The following is a 19,024-nucleotide window of genomic DNA, read 5'->3' as shown; positions in this document are numbered from 1 at the left end:
TTTTATTTTTCATGGGGATATGCTTTCTTATTGGTTTGTGATTTGCTGACCAGATAGGGGTTATTTCTCCTTTTATGAGTGTAACACCTATCATGCTTGTTCCGTTGTGAGATATGTAGGTTGGAATGTTTCTGTTATTTAATAGGAGAAAGCCATTTTCTTGTAATTTTTCCATTACTAGTTTTGTTTTGTAATTGTGTACATCCAACCTACAGTTTAAGTCACCTGCTATGATTAGGGGGTTGTCTTGTTTGCTATGAGTTATTAGTTGTCCTAATTCGTCTATTATTTCCAAGGCCATTGTATGTGGTTGAAAGTAAGTGGCTATAATTGTGATGTGTTTTGTTTCTATTAGTAGAGAGTGATCCAGTTGCGTTATCATTTTTATTGGGGTCAGCCAAGGCTTTAAGAGAATGGATATGCCTCCTATGGGTCTTCCTCTATCTCCTTGTTTCGCTTGTAGATGTATGCAATAATATTCTGCACGTTGCCAATGGTCTGTGAGGAATGTTTCTGATAATATTATTATGTCATATAGACAGGTCTTATGGCGACGATGGGATAGGAAAGGCCTAGGAGTTGGAATGAAGTGGCCGTAGCCTTAATTAAGGTACAGCCCCAGCATTTGCCTGGTGTGAAAATGAGAAACCACGGAAAACCAGCTCCAGGGCTGCCGACAGTAGGATTTGAACCCACTATCTCCTGGATGCGAGCTCACAGCCGCGCGCCTCTAACCGCACGGCCAACTCGCCCGGTATTATGTCATATCCTTTTAGGCAATCAACATTTATGACACAGGCAAGGAAAAATAAGCCTTTTACGGTAAAACGAATGAAAGGTAAGTTCCTTAGTACATGTTCTATCAAATATGCCAGGTCTCATTGACAGAAAGAAAAGAACAACAGGACAAAAAGTGGAAGATTTTGGAACTATAAAACATAGGTACTCATTCAATGAAGAATCTGAATGGATCACTGTGGATCTAAAAACATACAGAAATTCCAATTCACAAATCATGCCAGATAAAATAGTTCTGCAAAACTTTGACAATGCACATAAAATTGCTGTTCCTAAGTATGATGATGTACAAAAGCAACTGCCATTTATTCCAGAATGTTACAAAGGCTTTTACATCAACTTAAGAGAGAAACCTCTTAAATACAGTAGAATGCCTCACTTTTACTTTCTAAAGAACCACGGAGAGAGTAGTTTAAGCTGTGTGTTAAGTGTTAGTGTTTTGCTGTTAGTATTTTGAACTAGTAAACTGTTCATGTGAATTATTACTGTTTTAATAAACAAATTATTACACATAACACTTTCTTCTTTCATACAAGCAGAGAGAGTAGTTTAATTAGAAATGTAGGAGGACATTACCCAGCCCACAGAAGAACAAATACAAATGGTATTAGGCTAATCAGTTTGTGTCAAAGCTATCACCTGAAACTAATGTCAACCTTCTTTAGAAAACTCCCCAGAAAAGCTAAAACATGGATATCTCCAAACCCAATGTTAGGAGAATTTCAGTTAGATCATGTGGCTGTTTCAAAAAAAAGTACAAAAGAAATTATGAATGTGAAAGTAGTAAGGAATGGTGAATTTGATTCTGACCATTATCTCTCTAAAATTAAAGCCAAACTCCTACCTAATAAAAAACAAAGAAAGCCACAGAGGTTAATAAAATATAATGTAGACAGACTTACTATAACAAAAGAATCAATTAAAAACTACTAAGACAAAATTAAAGTGGCTAAACAAGGCAACTGGCAAGAAATATCCAAAGCAATGAATTATGCAGCACAGAAAACATTTGGGCCAATAAAAAATAAAAGGAAAATATGGTGGAATGAAATATGTGAAGAAGCTTTAGCAGAGAGGGCTAAAACATGGAAAAAATGGAAATGCTCAAAGAAAATTGAAGATTTTGATCAGTTTAAACAACAAAGGAAGGAAACAGCAAGGATAATCAGAAGTACTAAACGAGCCTTTCAAAAGGAGAAACTTATAGAAATGGACAAAAACTTTATAAAAAATAACACCCGTGACTTTTATCAGACTTTTAAGAATGAATTAAAGGGGTACCAAACTACAAATGTTAGTTTCAAGGATGAAAACGGCAGAATTGGACTAAGCAATACTGAAAATTGTGAGATATTAGCAAGATATTTTGATCAACTTTTGAACTGTCCTGAACCAAGTCACAAATTAGAATTTTGATGAAAATTTGGAAGAAGACATACCACCAACTATAAAAGAAATTGAAGAAGTAATTAAAACCCTCAAAAACAACAAAGCTAGCGGAGAAGATTCTATTACAGCGGAACTTTTGAAGTGGTCCTTGCCAAATATAGCAAATGAGCCACAATTACTCTTTGAAGAAATCTGGAAAACTGAAAAAATTCCTGAGGAATGGAAAGTAGCCTTGATACATCCACTCCACAAAAAAGGTAATAAACAGGACGTTAATAACTACAGAGGAATATCTTTATTAGCAGTGGCATATAAAATATTTTCCAATATTTTATTAAACAGAGTAGAAACAACACTAGACAATCATTTAGGTGAATATCAAGGTGGTTTCAGGAAGGGAAGATCATGCTTAGAACAAGTATTTAATCTTAAGTCAATAATTCGCCACAGGTTACTTAATTCAAAGGACATTGTAGTCATGTTTGTAGATTTCAAAAAGGCTTCTGAATCTGTTGACGGACAAACTATCTATAAAATAATTTGAAAATTTGGCATAAAGTCTAAACTGGCAAATCTAATCCGTGAAACACTTACAGACACAGTCTCTAAAGTGAAATTTTTGGGAGAGATATCACAGCCTTTCAAAATAAAAACTGGTGTACGACAAGGCGACAGACTATCCCCAATTCTTTTTAATTGTGTCCTAGAGAAAATAGTGAGAATTTAGAACGAAAAACTTATTGAACTCAACATTTCACCGATAAGGTTAGGAAGAGGAAACAAAAGGATCGAAATAAATTGTCTTGCATTTGCAGATGACTTTGCAATACTTTCTGAAAATGTGACATCTGCTATAACCCAAGTAAATGTCTTGGAAAGAATCGCCAGCAGAACTGGCTTAAGAATTTCTGCAGAAAAAACAAAATTTTTAACAAATATTTGGGATGCACCAAAATTTCTGAAAACAGATATTGGCCAAATAGAGAGGGTAAAAAAATTAAAATATCTAGGGGAAATAATCCAAGAAAATGGTTTAGAAAAATCTGCAGTAGAGGAGAGGGTACATAAAATGGAGAGAGCTTATGGTGTCACCAAAGATATCTACATTAAAAGATGCCTATCCAAAAATGCAAAAATAAGGCATTACAACACAGTAGTGAAGCCAGAATGCCTATATGCAAGCGAATGTCTGGCATTAAACTATAATTTAGATAAACTAGAAATACTAGAAAGGCGAATCATGAGGAAAATATTAGGCCCACAAAACACAGCAGAAGGTTGGAAATTACGAAGTAATGCTGAAATATATCAAAAAATAGAAAATATATCAGATGTAATGAGGAAAAGGAGACTTATGTTTTTTGGACATTTATACCGAATGCAAGATAGTAGATTAACCAGTAAGATTTTCAAATATTTGTGGGGTAAGAAATCAACGACAAGCTGGGTCAATGAAGTAAGAAAGGATTTAGAAAAATACAATATAACAACAGAAGAAATAAATAACAGAGAAGGCTTTTGGGAAAAAGTATTGATTCCAAGGTAGGAAAGTAAAAAAAGACTGGTTCAAAGTGGTCTGAAGACAGAAAGAAGAAACATAGTGAACAGATGAAAGCGTAATGAAAGAAAAGGAAAGAACAAAGAAGAAGGAATTGAAATTGGCATGTGGTCCTCTGGTGGCCCATTCAAAATAATAATAATAATAATAATAATAATAATAATAATAATAATAATAATAATAATAATAATAATAATAATAATAATAATAATAATAATAATAATAATAATAATAATAATAATAATAATAATAATAATAATAATAATAATAATAATAATAATAATAATAATAATAATAATAATAATAATAATAATAATAATAATAATAATAATAATAATAATAATAATAATAATAATAATAATAATAATAATAATAATAATAATAATAATAATAATAATAATAATAATAATAATAATAATAATAATAATAATAATAATAATAATAATAATAATAATAATAATAATAATAATAATAATAATAATAATAATAATAATAATAATAATAATAATAATAATAATAATAATATGGCCTCAGCTACCGTGTCAGACATTTCAATTTAACACCATCTGGCTGTCTGCTTGTCAATTTCGATGTTCCATTTTACTCTAGGCCTACTAGATGGTAGACCTAGAAAAACCAAAACTCTCTTGGGTGTCTATGGCTGAGATTTAATTAATTTTGTCGGGTAAACACCAAATGTCTCACCAGATATCTTTTACATGCCGACGACATCGTACGACATGGAGTGTCGAATGAACTTTTTTCTGCCCTTCAAAAATCCGACAACCTCTGCCGGGTTTGAATCTGCTATCTTGGGATCCAGAGGCCGACACTCTACCACTGATCCACAGAGGCAGCTTCTGGTTTATTATACAGAACCCATTCTTCTTTTATACAAGCATAATTTCTGCCATCCTGTCCACTCCGCAAGAAGGTGTTAACTCAATTTTTTTTGGACAAATTGCTTGAAAAAATAATTAAGCAAAACAGTAGAGCATTGTAGCTCACATTATAAAAACTAAGTAAGTTTTGTTGCTCATCTGTGAAAAAAACAATAAAACTCACATTTACATAAAAGTTCCAAAACTTTAACTTTACCTCAAAATATCTCAAAAGTAATAAAACATGAGTTAACACCTTCTTGCTCCAAGGTCTTCAATTGAAATATTAGTTGAATTATTTGTATGAGGGTACTTATATGTAAAAAAAAAAAAAAACTAAAGATGTTATAGACATGAAAATTGGTATTTGGAATCTCCTTTCAAAATAAAGAAATACGCATTTTCAGTGGGGGGATCAACGGGGGGGAGGGGTTGGAGAAGGAGTTGAATTATTTTATATGAGGATATATATATATATCTCCAAATTTGAAGATGATACAGTCATGATAAATGATATTTGGAAGCTCCTTTATAAATAAAGAAACATGTATTTTTTTGTTTTAGAAAAAATCACCTAATGAGGGGAGGGTGAAAGGAAGTGAAAGAATTGAATTATTTTTATGGGGATGCTTATATCTCAAAAACAGATGTGAAAATTTGCATTTTGAAACTACTTTAAAAACAAAGAAATACACATTTAGGGGGGAGGGATCAACTTAAGGAGGTGGGGAGTGAAGGAGGAGTTGAACTGTTTTTATGAGGATACTTAAACTGAAGAAGTTACAAAGATGAAAATTTGTACTTGAAAGAAGATTCCAAATAAAGAAACACATATTCTTTTGTTTTTGGGAAACCTACTTGGGGATAGGAGGTTGGAATGAAATGAAAACTTAATTGAATTCTTTGTATGAGGCTACTTATATATCAAAAACTAAACTACCACTTTTTCCCACACCTGTGGGGTCGCAGGTGTGAACTGTGTCACACATGTGGATTTGGCCCTGTTTTACGACCAGGTGTCCTTCCTGATGCCAACCCTATATACTGTACACCTCCTCCCATGGCACAACAGCCGCGAAGGGCCATGGCCTACCAAGCGACCGCTGCTCAGCCCGAAGGCCTGCAGAATAAGAGGTGTCGTGTGGTCATCACAACAGATCATCTCAGCCGTTATTCTTGGCTTTCTAGACCGGGGCCGCCATCTCACCGTCAGATAGCTCCTCAATTGTAATCACGTAGGCTGAGTGGACCTGAAACCAGCCCCCAGATGCAGGTAAAAATCACTAACCTGGCCGGAAATTGAACCCGGAGCCTCCGAGTAAGAGGCAAACACGCTACCCCTACACTGTGGAGCCGGCTCCAACCCTATACGGAGGGATTTAATCAATATTGTGTGTTCCTGTGGTAGTTGGTAGTGTGTTGTCTGAATATGAAAAAACTAAAGATGTTACAGAAGTAAAAATTAGTATTTAGAATCTGGTTTAAAAATAAAGAATTATGTTTTTTTGTTTTTTTCAGAAAATTATTTAAGGGGGGGATGAAGTAATTGAAAAATTAGTTGAATTATTTGCATGAGGACACTTATATCTTTAAAAAAATTTAAAGATGTTACAGACGTGAAAATTGGTATTTGTAATCTCCTTTAAAAATAAACACAATTTTTTTCGGAAACTTGACTTGGGGGAGGGGGGGGCTGAAAATGACTAAAGGAGTTTAATTCTGTTTATGAGGATACTTATATCTCAGAAACTGAATAAGTTACAGATGTGAAAGTTGGTATTTTGAATCTCCTTTAAAAATAAAGAAACACGTATTTATTGTTTTCAGAAAGTACGCTTAACGGGAGAAAGAGGTTATCACTCTCAAATGCGATTTTATTTGACGTAAATAAATATCACACGAGAATACATTCACTTCCTTGTGTAAACTACTTTATGTCACTGTAAGTCACAACACACAATTATACACAATAGCAAGTGACACTACAACACTTAATAGATATCAACAACACTGACTCGCTCACTATAACACACATTCTCTTGAACTGACTGACAGCTCGATACACATGGAGAACTCTCTAACATTCCTAATGTCTCTACATGTATCTGGATAATAAATCTTACAGTAAGTTTCCAGAACCTTCATATGTACCAAATTATAGCAGAATACACCTAACATACGAACGTTATAGAGTTTTCTACAGCTTTCGACTATATAGATTTTGAGGTTAAACTTATACACAATACGTATTTGTTAGTTGCTTTACGTCGCACCTACATAGATATGTCTTATGGAGACGATGGGACAGGAAAGGGCTAGGAGTGGGAAGGAAGCGGCCGTGGCCTTAATTAAGGTACAGCCCCAGCATTTGCCTGGTATAAAAATGGGAAACCACGGAAAACCATTTTCAGGGCTGCCGACAGTGGGATTCGAACCTACTATCTCCCAAATACTGGATACTGGCCGCACTTAAGCGACTGCAACTATCGAGCTCGGTGTATAAGTATTTGAGGTTACACAAATTTATAATACATATTTACTGGGAAACGATGTATCAGTTATATTTAACATTTAATAAAAAATAATTAAAATATATTAAACATAATAATTGAAGGTTTTACAAAAGTTAGGATGTCGTACCTACGACAGGGTGGAAAGAAGTGAAGAAGAAGTTGAATTCCAGTTATGAGGACACTTGTATCTCAAACACTGAAGATTGTACAGACGTGAAAACGGGTATTTGGATTCTCTTTGAAAAATAACAGAACATTTTTTTGTTTTCGGAAAATACACTTAAGGGCGGGTGAAAAGAATTGAAAAAGTGGGTGAATTTTTAAATTGAGTACTGGTATATATGCAATGTATGTCAAAAACTTAACATGTTACAGACTTGAAACTTAGGAAAGTCTTTTAAAAATACAAGAACATTTTATTTTTATTTTTGGAAAAGGCACTTCACGCAGGTGAAAAGAAGTGAAAAAGAGTTAATAAATTTTTATGAGGATACTTACATCTCAAAAACTGAAGGTGTAACAGACGTGGAAATAGGTATTTGGAATCTCTTTTTTAAAAGAAACAAAGTTTTTTTTTACTTGAGAGGACTGTTTCTCACATGTACAGTTCTATATCGCATGGTCATCTTAGCCCCAAAGGGCAATACCACAATCGTGGTTTACAAAGAGTTTGTGGGGTAAATGAAACTCAGTTTTTCAGTGAGTTTTTATACCTTAGGAATTTTCAGATCATATCTTAGCACAGTATCGAGAAACGATTACTTTTAACAAATTACGAAATCTACGCGAGCGAAGCCGCGGATAACTGCTAGTTCTCTGATAACGATAGGTGTGATATTCAAGTTAGAGAAACACTCAAACGTTAAAAATTACAAAACCAATATTTTCAACCACATCCTATTCATTAGCAAGATGAGGTTTATTCCAAACAAATAGTTAAATAATAATTTGAACACATCTGTAAGACATATATCAGTAAAGACTGGATTAGCGTTACATAATGTGAAGCATAATCTGCCACACACAGACACTACATGAAATTTCCTCTATCCTCACTAACAGCTGCAATAAACTTATTTTTTCTAATTTCAAAATTAGTATTGTATTTGAATAATTTACCGAGTTTGAAAATGATGTAAGTCGTCCATTAGTATCACTGGTGGTCCCACATGATGTTATATGACTGATCAGCGTGGCATGGGTTGCATTCAATTGCCATTTACAAGTAACATCATTGAAATGCAGGTGTGTGACTCCCAATTCTTGGATTAAATTTGCCGGAAAAGTTACCACAATCTGAGTCTTCTCACACTGTACTAACATAGCAGCTTTCAACTGTCCAACTGGAGATGAGTGAGGCTCTGAACAAACATATTTATTCACAGTTATTCATACAAATAAAATAATTCATGAGAACATAAAACAGTACAGCAATGAGATTGAAGTATTACACCCAAATAAGGAGGGTGAGGAAATGATCAAGTCAATTAGATGCATCAAAAAATCAGTGGGTAGAGTACATTGCTTATTGAGATAAAATACTTACCAGAAGAAAAAAAAGCAGAAAAAAAAAGAAAACAGGATGGAGAAAACTTTAAAAGAATGCTGCAATATTAACCTATGACATATAATACTTGGAGACATTTGCAAATTACAAAGGACTACGTCAAATTCCATGTTACAAGCAAGACTTTCTTTGGTATAAACATGGTTTTACATTAAAGGCTCTTAAAATATATTTTTTACATGGAAAAGATGGTTAAATAATAATCTGAACACATCTGTAACACATATATCAGTAAAGACTGAATTAGCATGTCCTCAGAGCCATGTAAACCTTGCAAATGTTTCATGAATTTTCATTCTTATACATACATACATACATACATACATACATACATACATACATACATACATACATACATACATACATACATTACATATATACATACATCTTTGTTATAGTCTGTTATGCCTTTCAGATTTCAGTCAGCAAGCCTCCATGATTTAACTATCCTCTATTTGCAACTCATTTAGTTCCACACATCTTTAAATCATTAAAAACTGAGTCTACCTCTACTTCTCTTACCCTCTATGGCTGAGTCCATTATTATTATTATTATTATTATTATTATTATTATTATTATTATTATTATTATTATTATTATTATTATTATTATTATTATTATTATTATTATTCTCCTAGGTAAACTCACAATCCCATCACAGAAGCTACATTATGCATACACCTTCATTCATTGAATTTATTTCTAACTGAGAGCCGATTGCACAAACGATGACTAATTTTTAGCCTTAGACAGTGTCTCCCTAACTAACATCCAAGTTATGCACAACGTTCCATCAGTGCATAAACAATATTCAGCCACTGTTTAGCCAGACATCATTTCAGTTTCAATACTGCTTTGAAAATGGAAATAGAAGTATCTTCCATGATACTCTTTGCTTTTCGCAAACAATGAAATTCATCAGTGTGCATGCCAAATGTTAGTCAACTATTGTCTGTCTTACACATCAATCAATCAATACTGATCTGCATTTAGGGCAGTCGCCCAGGTGGCAGATTCCCTATCTGTTGTTTTCCTAGGCTTTTCTTAAAATATGGCACAAATATGGCTACAATAAACATGAGCATGACTTGCCCATAGATAAGAACATTGCTTTCTGTGAAAATGAAATTTCATATTATCATCAAGAGTAAAGCAACACACCACCATAAGAGGAAGTGTAGCTTTGGTTATAGTATTGCTTGGCTTCATGTCTAAATGGTTAGCGTGCTTGGCCTTTGGTCCACGAGGTCCCAGGTTCAATTCCCAGCCAGGTCAGTGATTTTAAGCTTCACTGGTTAATTCCAATGGCTCGTGTGGCTGGGTGAGTGTGGGTGTGTGTGTGCAGTCCTCATCATAAGAATTCATCATAAGGTCCCCCATCTTCACAGACGTGCAGGTCGCCTATAAGGCATCAACTTGAAAGACCTGCAACAGGCCTTTCCGGAGGCCGCACGCCATTATTATCGTGTTGTAGTTACGGTGAGTGTAATCTAAATAGCATTGATGAAGGGAAGATGAAACTATATTGCTCTGTAACGGAACGAGTTGTACAGGCCGTATAGATGTAGACTTTATTCTGGAGAATGTAGGTTCAATAACCATATCACTGGCAGCCCAGGGTATTGTCTTCCATAGTTTCCCCACTTTTACACCAGGCAAATACTGGGGCTGTTAACCTCTGATTGTGATTCACTCCAAAATTTGAGGTTAAACAAAGTTCTCATCATCATCATGATGTAACCATTCCAGCTTGCCGAGTAAGGTAGTGTTGAACGAGCTCTCGCCAGCGTTATCTGTCCATGTAGGTTTCTGGTATTTACCTCCTTTTCTGCCCCCCTCCCAAATAGCAACATCATCATGAACACCAAGGCAATAAATTCTCTCCATTTAGTTCTTTCTTCAAGTCCTTCATTAGGGCATCTAAGATGCCACAAACAGTAGAGGTTGATGCAAGTGTGATAAAACGATATAACTTAAAAACAATATTCTCTCACCCATGGGTAAATAATGCAGGTATGGAACTCGAATTATTATTATTATTATTATTATTATTATTATTATTATTATTATTATTATTATTATTATTATTATTACTACTACTTGTGATGTACATCCACTTATTAGTATCATTATTAGTTTACAATTACAATATTTGTGAGGTTATGTCATGAAACATTTGCCATATATAGATATTTATATGAGTTTAGTTAATGTAAGAACCTGTAATTAATATTATATAATTTATTATTACCTGTATTAATGATTTGTAATCCACTACCGAATTGTGAAACACATTGTAACATCCAGAATGGTACTGGGTAGGCGAGAACTCTGTAGAAAATTCTGTACATTATATCTGGGCCTTAAGCACTCTAGAATTTACGAGAAAATGTATCTTTCTAGAAGCCTGGCCAGGAACATATATAAAGACATGGTCTTGATGGTAGAGTTAGTTACCATTTAGTTGGCGTTATGGTTTAACAGGAGTATACTTGTGACCACGTGTTGTGTTGAACCGATATGTTGTCAGCAGTCTACTGTTTCAACTGTGTTTTAAGGTTGCGATTTCCATGTGGCTGTGCTTAGTGATGGGCATTGTTAAAATGGCGGGTTGTTGATGTGTATATTTTGCTTGTAACAGCAGTGATTAAGTTATGTGTAAGTTTACGTGAAGTTAATATGAAATAAATAAGTCTATCAACTGACAGCATTTTGTGTGCATCTTTGTGGATACATCAAGGTGAAAGAGCACTCCACTGTTGTACTCCCCGAGTTGTCTCGAACAATCCTGAACAGCCATCACCAATTCTGATGCAACTGTTGCACTTAATGTATAACATCTTCAACTTGCCAATAAGGTATTCTGGTATGACTAGTTTTTCTAGGCTTCTCCAAACCACAAATAGGTCTTTTACCTCTTCCCAATACTTCTCCAAAGAGCATCCCTAAGGCAAAGATCAGATATAAAGTGTTCCTGAGAGGTCTAACCCCCATGTTGTTCTTCCTCTAAGATAGGTTGTAATAAGGTTCGGAGCCTAGCTTCGATAATATTTTCCATAATCTTTAAACCATAAGACAGAAGTATAATACCTCTGCTCTTATCACACTTTCAATCGCTTCCTTTCTTAAACATCAGAATATCAAAATAATTACTCCCTTGTTTAAATTCTGCTTGTTAAACATAAGCTTTAAACAGTGTCTACGTGATACATGGTGCAAAACCTGTGATTGCGATTCACTCCTAAAATTTCACTTGTAATCCCTAAGTGATAAATTACGTCTTTGAAATACAGCAGCCATAGTTAGGCATTGTTTAACTAGACAGATTCCTAAATACCATTTCTGGAATTGGCCCTTAGCCTTTATCTCATTACAAGCACCGTCCTATCATTGTTCCCATTCATTTGTAACAGCAATCATTCTCAGCACTTTCATGTCTCTTACTTCTAGCTGATGAATAAAACACCCCGAGTCAATCCAATTTTCACTCTCATACAGCAAATTGTCTGAAAATAGACCAATGTAAAGAACTCCAAGAACTCTCTTCTTTCTTACAAAATAACATTGATAGCAACTGTGAGTTCATTAGCTCTGCTTCACTTTGCATCAGTTTCACTTATTGTCCTACCATCCTGGGAGAATATACATCCCAAACACAGTAGAACTCTGTTATAGCGAGAATTCACAATGGCGAAAAATTTACTTGCTACAGCGGATTGTCATTACATCCGATTTTTTGGAAAGATCAGAAAAACCCACAGAGATTAAAATTGGTAATGATATGGCAATCAGTTTGTTGAAAACTTGCATTTTCACAGATGATATCCACACTACGGCTTACTTGTTAGTTATTTTTTTGAATTCCGATCCTATGTGAACGCACATGTTCACTTTCATTCCGAAAAATTGTAGCATAGCGTATCGAAGAGGAAGTGCGACATCATCTCCGTTCGCTTGTAAGAGAGCTCGAGAGGTTGGTGGGACACCAGCTTGGTGGCAGCAAAGGCGATTGTGATGTCAACAGAGACCCTTGGCCATTAGCCCGCGTTATATTCGCCTTCAGTTGTAGTAATTTTTCTTGCTCATTATTGTCGCTGTCAGAGATGTTTCGACAGTTTGCATTATTAGTGTATTCACGATTGAGTGGTGTGAGAAGTGTTATGTTTTAAGTACCTCGGTCTTTGTCGCTATTGTGCTATGAGGCAAAGTATATCAGCGCGGGAGAAAACTAACACATCGTGCCCTCGTGTTTTGTACCCGGCTGCTGATCTGGATATGACCGATCATCTTCAGGTAGGCATTTCTCTCGGCCCCCTAAAGAGAGTGGTGTTTTACTGAAATGGGAGAAGGCTATCCATAGAAAAGACCGAAAATTAACTCATAAGTGTTTCGTGTGCGACATTCATTTTTACGATGACTTTCCAGTAAAAGTAGACTCGTTTACGGTGAATGGTGAAAGAGTAGAGATACCAAGACAGTGCTGGAAATTAAAACCAGAAGCATTTCCTCACATACTTCCTAATCTACCCTAGTATATTTCTAAGCAGTTAAGAAACGCAACTCCCCCATGAATAGGCAATCCACATGAAGAGATTTCTCTAACAAAAGCCCTGAACAGATCATAAATATGAGTGATAGTGATCAACCTGTATGCTCAGCAGTTGAGGATAGGTCTAATGTTGCAGATGCTAGGAAAACAATTGCGCTATTAAAGAGGAGATTTGAAGAATCAGAAACGTAATTTCATTAGAACGCAGAATCAACTCAATGTCGCTAAAGCTAAGATACATTTGCTTGAAAAATACATTTATGATATAAAATCAAAGAGAAATTTCACTCAGTAAAAAACAATTCGGTTCTCTCAGCAAAAAAAAGAAAATTATAGTCGATACAATGTTAAAGAAATGTCAAGCAAAAAGTAAAAAAGGAATGAGATATAGTGATGAATTTCTTCTTGATGCACTTCTTTTAAAAATAAAGTCTCCCAAGGGTTATCGGCACTGTTTAAATCATGACTTGCTGCCTTTGCCTTCTGAATCCCACTTGAGAAATTTGGTGAAGGGCCTAAAATGTTCGTACGGCATAAATGAGCATGCTACCGCTGCCATAGCAAATTTTTTTAATGGAAAGGAGGAACATGAATGCTTAGGGATGTTGATATTTGACGAGGTAAAGTTACAAGAAGAAATTCGCTTTAACTCAGAATCATTGCAAGTGAATGGTTTTGCTGATTTGGGGAAATTTACTGAAGATCAAAGCAAACGGCCAGTTGGCAAATCATGCTCTAGTGTTTATGTTTGTTCCTTTTCTATATAACTGGATACAACCCATAGCGATATATGCTAGCCAGAATGCCAACCCTGGTGATATAATTGCAAACATTCTCATTCAAGTCATAAAACAATTAGAGCAAGTAGGTGTCCGAATCATTGGTTTCACATCGAATGGTAGCCAGTCTCATAAAAAGTTGTAGAAATGCTTAGGAATATTTAGTAACATAAAGAATCTGAAGTGTTATATTTCCAATCCAGCTGACTCCAACAGAAAATGAAGGGCATTTTCAGATGCGCCACATATATTTACATGTGTAAGAAATCAGGTTAATTATAATGGCAATATTGTTGATTATTCATTCACTTGGATCCTAATTCATCTCGGCGAATGAATGTAAGACTGGCATTTCAACTATTCAGTAGATCAGTTGCTAATGGTATAGCATTCTATCGGGGTATTAAAACACAGGGTTTACAAGACAGTAAACAAACGGAAATTTTTCACAAGCGATTTAAACTGTCTGACTGACACATTAAATTTGGCTATTCCCACTCAAGCACTGTATAAAGGATCACAGGCACATGAAATTTTAATTAAATGGCAGAATGTTCTCAGAGATACTCAAAATTCATTTGCTTCACAAAGGACACTGGAGTCATTAAGAGTTACCAAGGAAAGTACCTTAGAAGTGTCTGAATTTTTGTGGGAACACAATTATAGCTACGTTTTGACAGGAAAATTTAATCAAGATCTCCTAGAACATAATTTTGGTATCCTGTGATCACTGACGATCATCCGTTCACTATTGACTTTCTACATTTACAGATGTTGCAGTCTATTTACGTACCGAATAAACTTGCCTTATCGTCTGGCGGAAACTGTGAGTACAGAGCTGAATCCCCATTGACGTCTCTTGTTAATCAAATGCGCATTCTTGCAAGAGAAATTGAAAGTAAAAATCGTGCAGTGAAGAGACAAGCTGTAGATGAAATCAGGGAAAAAATTGTGAACATCGAAAATGACATTCAAATACCAGACTGGGAAAACAGTTTACCTGAGTTAAGTGGACAGAATTGTAGCAAAGAGTACTTAGTGTATCATTTAGCCGAATACACAGTGCGGAATATTTCAAAAGTGATTCAGTGTGACTTATGTCATCCTTTCCTTTTTGGCAAACCGACTGATAATGTGCCTGCTTCCCTAACACGAATTAAAGATTACGGCTCAATGCAAAGAGCCACATCTCACGTATGCGCCGGAAAGTGCTTATAATGCGTTGTTGCGAGTGGAAAATGTTGTTGCAGAAAAGCTATCGTGTATGGATAGTTTATGGGGTGATACTTTCTTCAAGTGCTTCGATAAATTAGATGTTATTAAAGTGAAGTCATGCTGTGAAGATCAACTGGTGTGTTTGCTACCAAAACTCATATTTCACAACTTGAAATGTCGATTCTTCTTCTGCACAAAGGAGATAAGAAGGGAGCTGGTTACTTCGAAGGTAGCAAAATCATCCAGGAAATAATCCAAAGTGTCCAGCAGATGAAATCATTTTCAAACGTAAGTTGCATGTTTGAGTTTCTTAGTAGATTTTGAAGTAGTAGTCCCGATAATGCCTCTGTTATCCTCGCGCTCGGTCATCACTGTGGATGGCAGTGCCATCTGTGCAGCGGTCCACGGTAACTCCTGAAGATGTCGCACTTCCTCTTCGATACGCTATGATTGTAGTATCACTCCGGAGTCAAATGTTTCCGTTTCCGTATTCAAACAACATCACCTAATCTAACTTAGGCATTATGAAAACATATTTCAAGTGCCAGTAGAGAAATTACTACCTTGTCAATATACAGTAGTACCTCGATAATACTAGATCGATTAATTCAAAATCCCGCCTAATTTGAAGCTCTTGTTCCCAGAAACATGAGGTACAGTTTTGCATGTTATTTAAATTATTTAATTCGAAGTATGGATAATTCGTAATTTGAAGAACAATGACGATCCAATTACCGAAATTCAGACTTTTAATTCTAAACTGCCTTTACATTTTAAGAAAATAGTATTTTACACAGTAATTTAAATTCAAAATTTCTCAGCGTCATGAAAGAATGCATCTTATGGAACGTGCTGGGTTAGCTTTCTGCACTTTCACTCACTTTGGTGTGTCTACAGTGTGCTATTTACGAAGTTAGAGTGAAATTGTAATTCTTTTGCATTCAGCGTTTTAAGGAATGCCACAATATCACGTAGCAGGCAGTGTGCAGAGAAGCAGAATCCACTAACATTGACGAGGCCAACAATTGGCGACAGTTGCTTATATAAGAAATTCATATACACCGAACAATATTGTCAACAATATTGGGTTTTTTTAATGCCGAACCCAAACTGACTTATGGTTTTAAAAGAGAGAAGTGCCAGCCGGAAAATCGTACAAGGGTGGAGGAGGTTACTGTACTGTATTGCAGTGCACACGGAAGTGAGAGACTTCCTTCCCTCATCATAGGAAAGTTCAATAAGCCACGATGTTTAAAGGGTGTCAGAAACTTTCCATGCATGTGCAAGACATCTATAACTGCAAACAGTACAGTAATCCAAAAAATAAAACATTTGCTCAGGGGAGCAAGCAAAATTTATCCTAGTCTTTGAATCGTGGTTTTTTTTTTTTTTTTCCCCTCCGTTGAATGAGGTAATGTTTGCTAGTGATTTATCCAAGTGCATTATCTGAATAATGTAAATGTACCTTCTTGGATATATATTGAAAATAAAGTTTTCCGTGGCACATGAAGGGTTTAAACTGAGAATCAAGATGACTGCATGGATTAATGGGTCTTTAGAATACTTTGCAAGGCGGCAAGGGTTGGCATTCTTGAATTATGAGAGAAGTGCCATGGGGGGAAATCGTACAAAGACAGTGTTACTGTACTGTGTTGCAATGCAGACGGAAGCAAGAGACTTCATCCCCTCATGATAGGGAAGCTCGATAAGCCACCTATAGATTTCTCCTCGTCTTTAAATCATGTTTTTTCCCTTTCGTTGCATGAGGTTATATTTGCCAGTGAGCTATCCAAGTGCATTATTTGAATACTGTAAATGCACCTTGTTGGATACATTTTGGAATTTCCTCCCCCCCCCCGACATTTGAAAGGTTTAAACTGAAAATCAAGGTGACTGCATGCATTAATGGGTCTTAGAACACTTCATGGTGCCGCAAGAGCTGGCATTGGCATTTCTAAATTTTAAATTGGCGGTTAATTCAAAATCACGTAATTCCAAGTGAGATTTCTGCATCCCGACGACTTCAAATTAACAAGGTTTTACTGTAAATTTACATGGGAACAGTCTTTCCAAAATTTCATCAGACATGAGAAAATATAAACTAACCTCCGAAATCAGTGATGCAATCTGCCATATCTTGAGGTATATCACATTCTTACTTAATTTCAGTATATAGCATTAAAATTAAGTGATTGTATATTTCAGCCTTTATTTCTAACGAGTTAACAACTGCTATTGGCCACGCATTTATTAGGAAAACATGTTCCAATTCATTTTGAATTTTCTTTACAGATCATCAATCAAGAGTCAACGGGTATTATTAATTGACTCCGACATCGCTTTTGAATGTCGACAAAAGAGCTCGCTAATGCACATATCAAGAAAACTATACCAAAGGTGATTGATCTCATTCTGTGGCAAACATTTCAGTTTTCTTATTCAAACAGCATCACCTAACCCACCTTACTCGTATATGTATTATGACAAATTATAACCTCTTTATAAATTGACATGGGAATAGCCTTTCAGAAAATTAACCAGACATAAGAAAATATAAACTAACCTTTGAAATCAGTGATGCACTCTGCCAGATCTTGAGGTGTATCACATTCTTACTTAATTTCAGTATACAGTATTAAAATAAAGCGATCGTTTACTCCTCTTCTTTTTTTTTTTTTTTTTTTTTTTTACGTCGCACCGACACAGATAAGTCTTATGGTGATGATGGGATAGGAAAGGCCTAGGAGTGGAAAGGAAGCGACCGTGGCCTTAATTAAGGTACAGCTCCAGTATTTGCCTGATGTGAAAATGGGAAACTACGGAAAACCATTTTCAGGCCTGCCGACAGTGGAGTTTGAACCCACTATCTCCTTGATGCAAGCTCACAACTGTGCACCCCTAACTGCATGGCCAACTCGCCCGGTATCGTTTACTCCAGCCTTTATTCCTAACGAGTTAACAAATTTCAGTTTACATCATTCGTTTCTCTCACCATTTTATCCATTTATGATATTTTCATATATGGCTCAAGAGGACTTGTGTATCAAGTGAATTCGTAAATAAGTGTAAATAGTAGTTGAATAAAATTAGTGGACAGTAAAACATGCTAACTCTCTGAGTAGTGATTGTTAGTTTTAAGGACCCTAATAGCTTGCCACAGTATTAAATTTGAAATATTTCTCAATGAGGAACAATATGGTAAGAAACAAAATAGATGGACTAATTACAGACCTTAGCAGCCAAGAACCCAACAGTTTAAAAAAGATGAACATACAAATTCCTGAGAGAATAACAGTTTAACATAAATACATACCTTGTGCAGCGAACCCACTAACAAGTGCAGCTCCAGCATAATTTGGCTGCTGCTGCATCAATTCATGACTATCCTCTGCATCTGCACCCTGTTCTTCAGCACCATTCCGCAACCCTGATGACAAACAAGCAATAATGAAACATGAATGGTAGAGGTAGTAATTTCCTTTAATTTGAGAAATACAGAGTTGAAAAAAATGTCTTTGTTACATAGGTAGCATGAAAGCAAACAAGACAGTACTGTAAATCTCCCATCCATCATCTTTTCCACCGAGAATTTCTCCTGAACTCAGTTGTCACATGGATCTCCTCAATGAAAGTGCCCGTATCCTCCATCATGATGTCCCCGTCAATTTTGTGCATTCCGCGTAAATAATTTTGTGTCTGTTAATAGCCGGTGTCTTTATTACGATATGGGTTGTTTTCAAGTTATTTGTGGTGACAAACTCATCTCATTCAGCC

General features: G+C 35.5%; 1 protein-coding gene across 1 annotated transcript in view; it reads right to left on the bottom strand.

The window, feature by feature from the left end:
• LOC136866665 (transforming growth factor beta receptor type 3) overlaps positions 1 to 19,024 on the bottom strand; it is a 310,806-nt gene that overhangs the window by 206,453 nt on the left and 85,329 nt on the right. The window contains exons 8-9 of the mRNA XM_068227001.1: positions 18,564 to 18,677; positions 8,259 to 8,500 (exon numbers count right to left, since the gene is read on the bottom strand). Coding sequence (XP_068083102.1) covers positions 8,259 to 8,500; positions 18,564 to 18,677 — 356 coding nt within the window. The remainder of the gene's footprint in view (positions 1 to 8,258; positions 8,501 to 18,563; positions 18,678 to 19,024) is intronic.

The sequence above is a fragment of the Anabrus simplex genome, chromosome 3 (assembly GCF_040414725.1).
Source record: "Anabrus simplex isolate iqAnaSimp1 chromosome 3, ASM4041472v1, whole genome shotgun sequence".
Taxonomy (NCBI): domain Eukaryota; kingdom Metazoa; phylum Arthropoda; class Insecta; order Orthoptera; family Tettigoniidae; genus Anabrus; species Anabrus simplex.
Note: the sequence above shows the minus strand (reverse complement) of the source record. Positions and strands in the feature narration are given on the sequence as shown.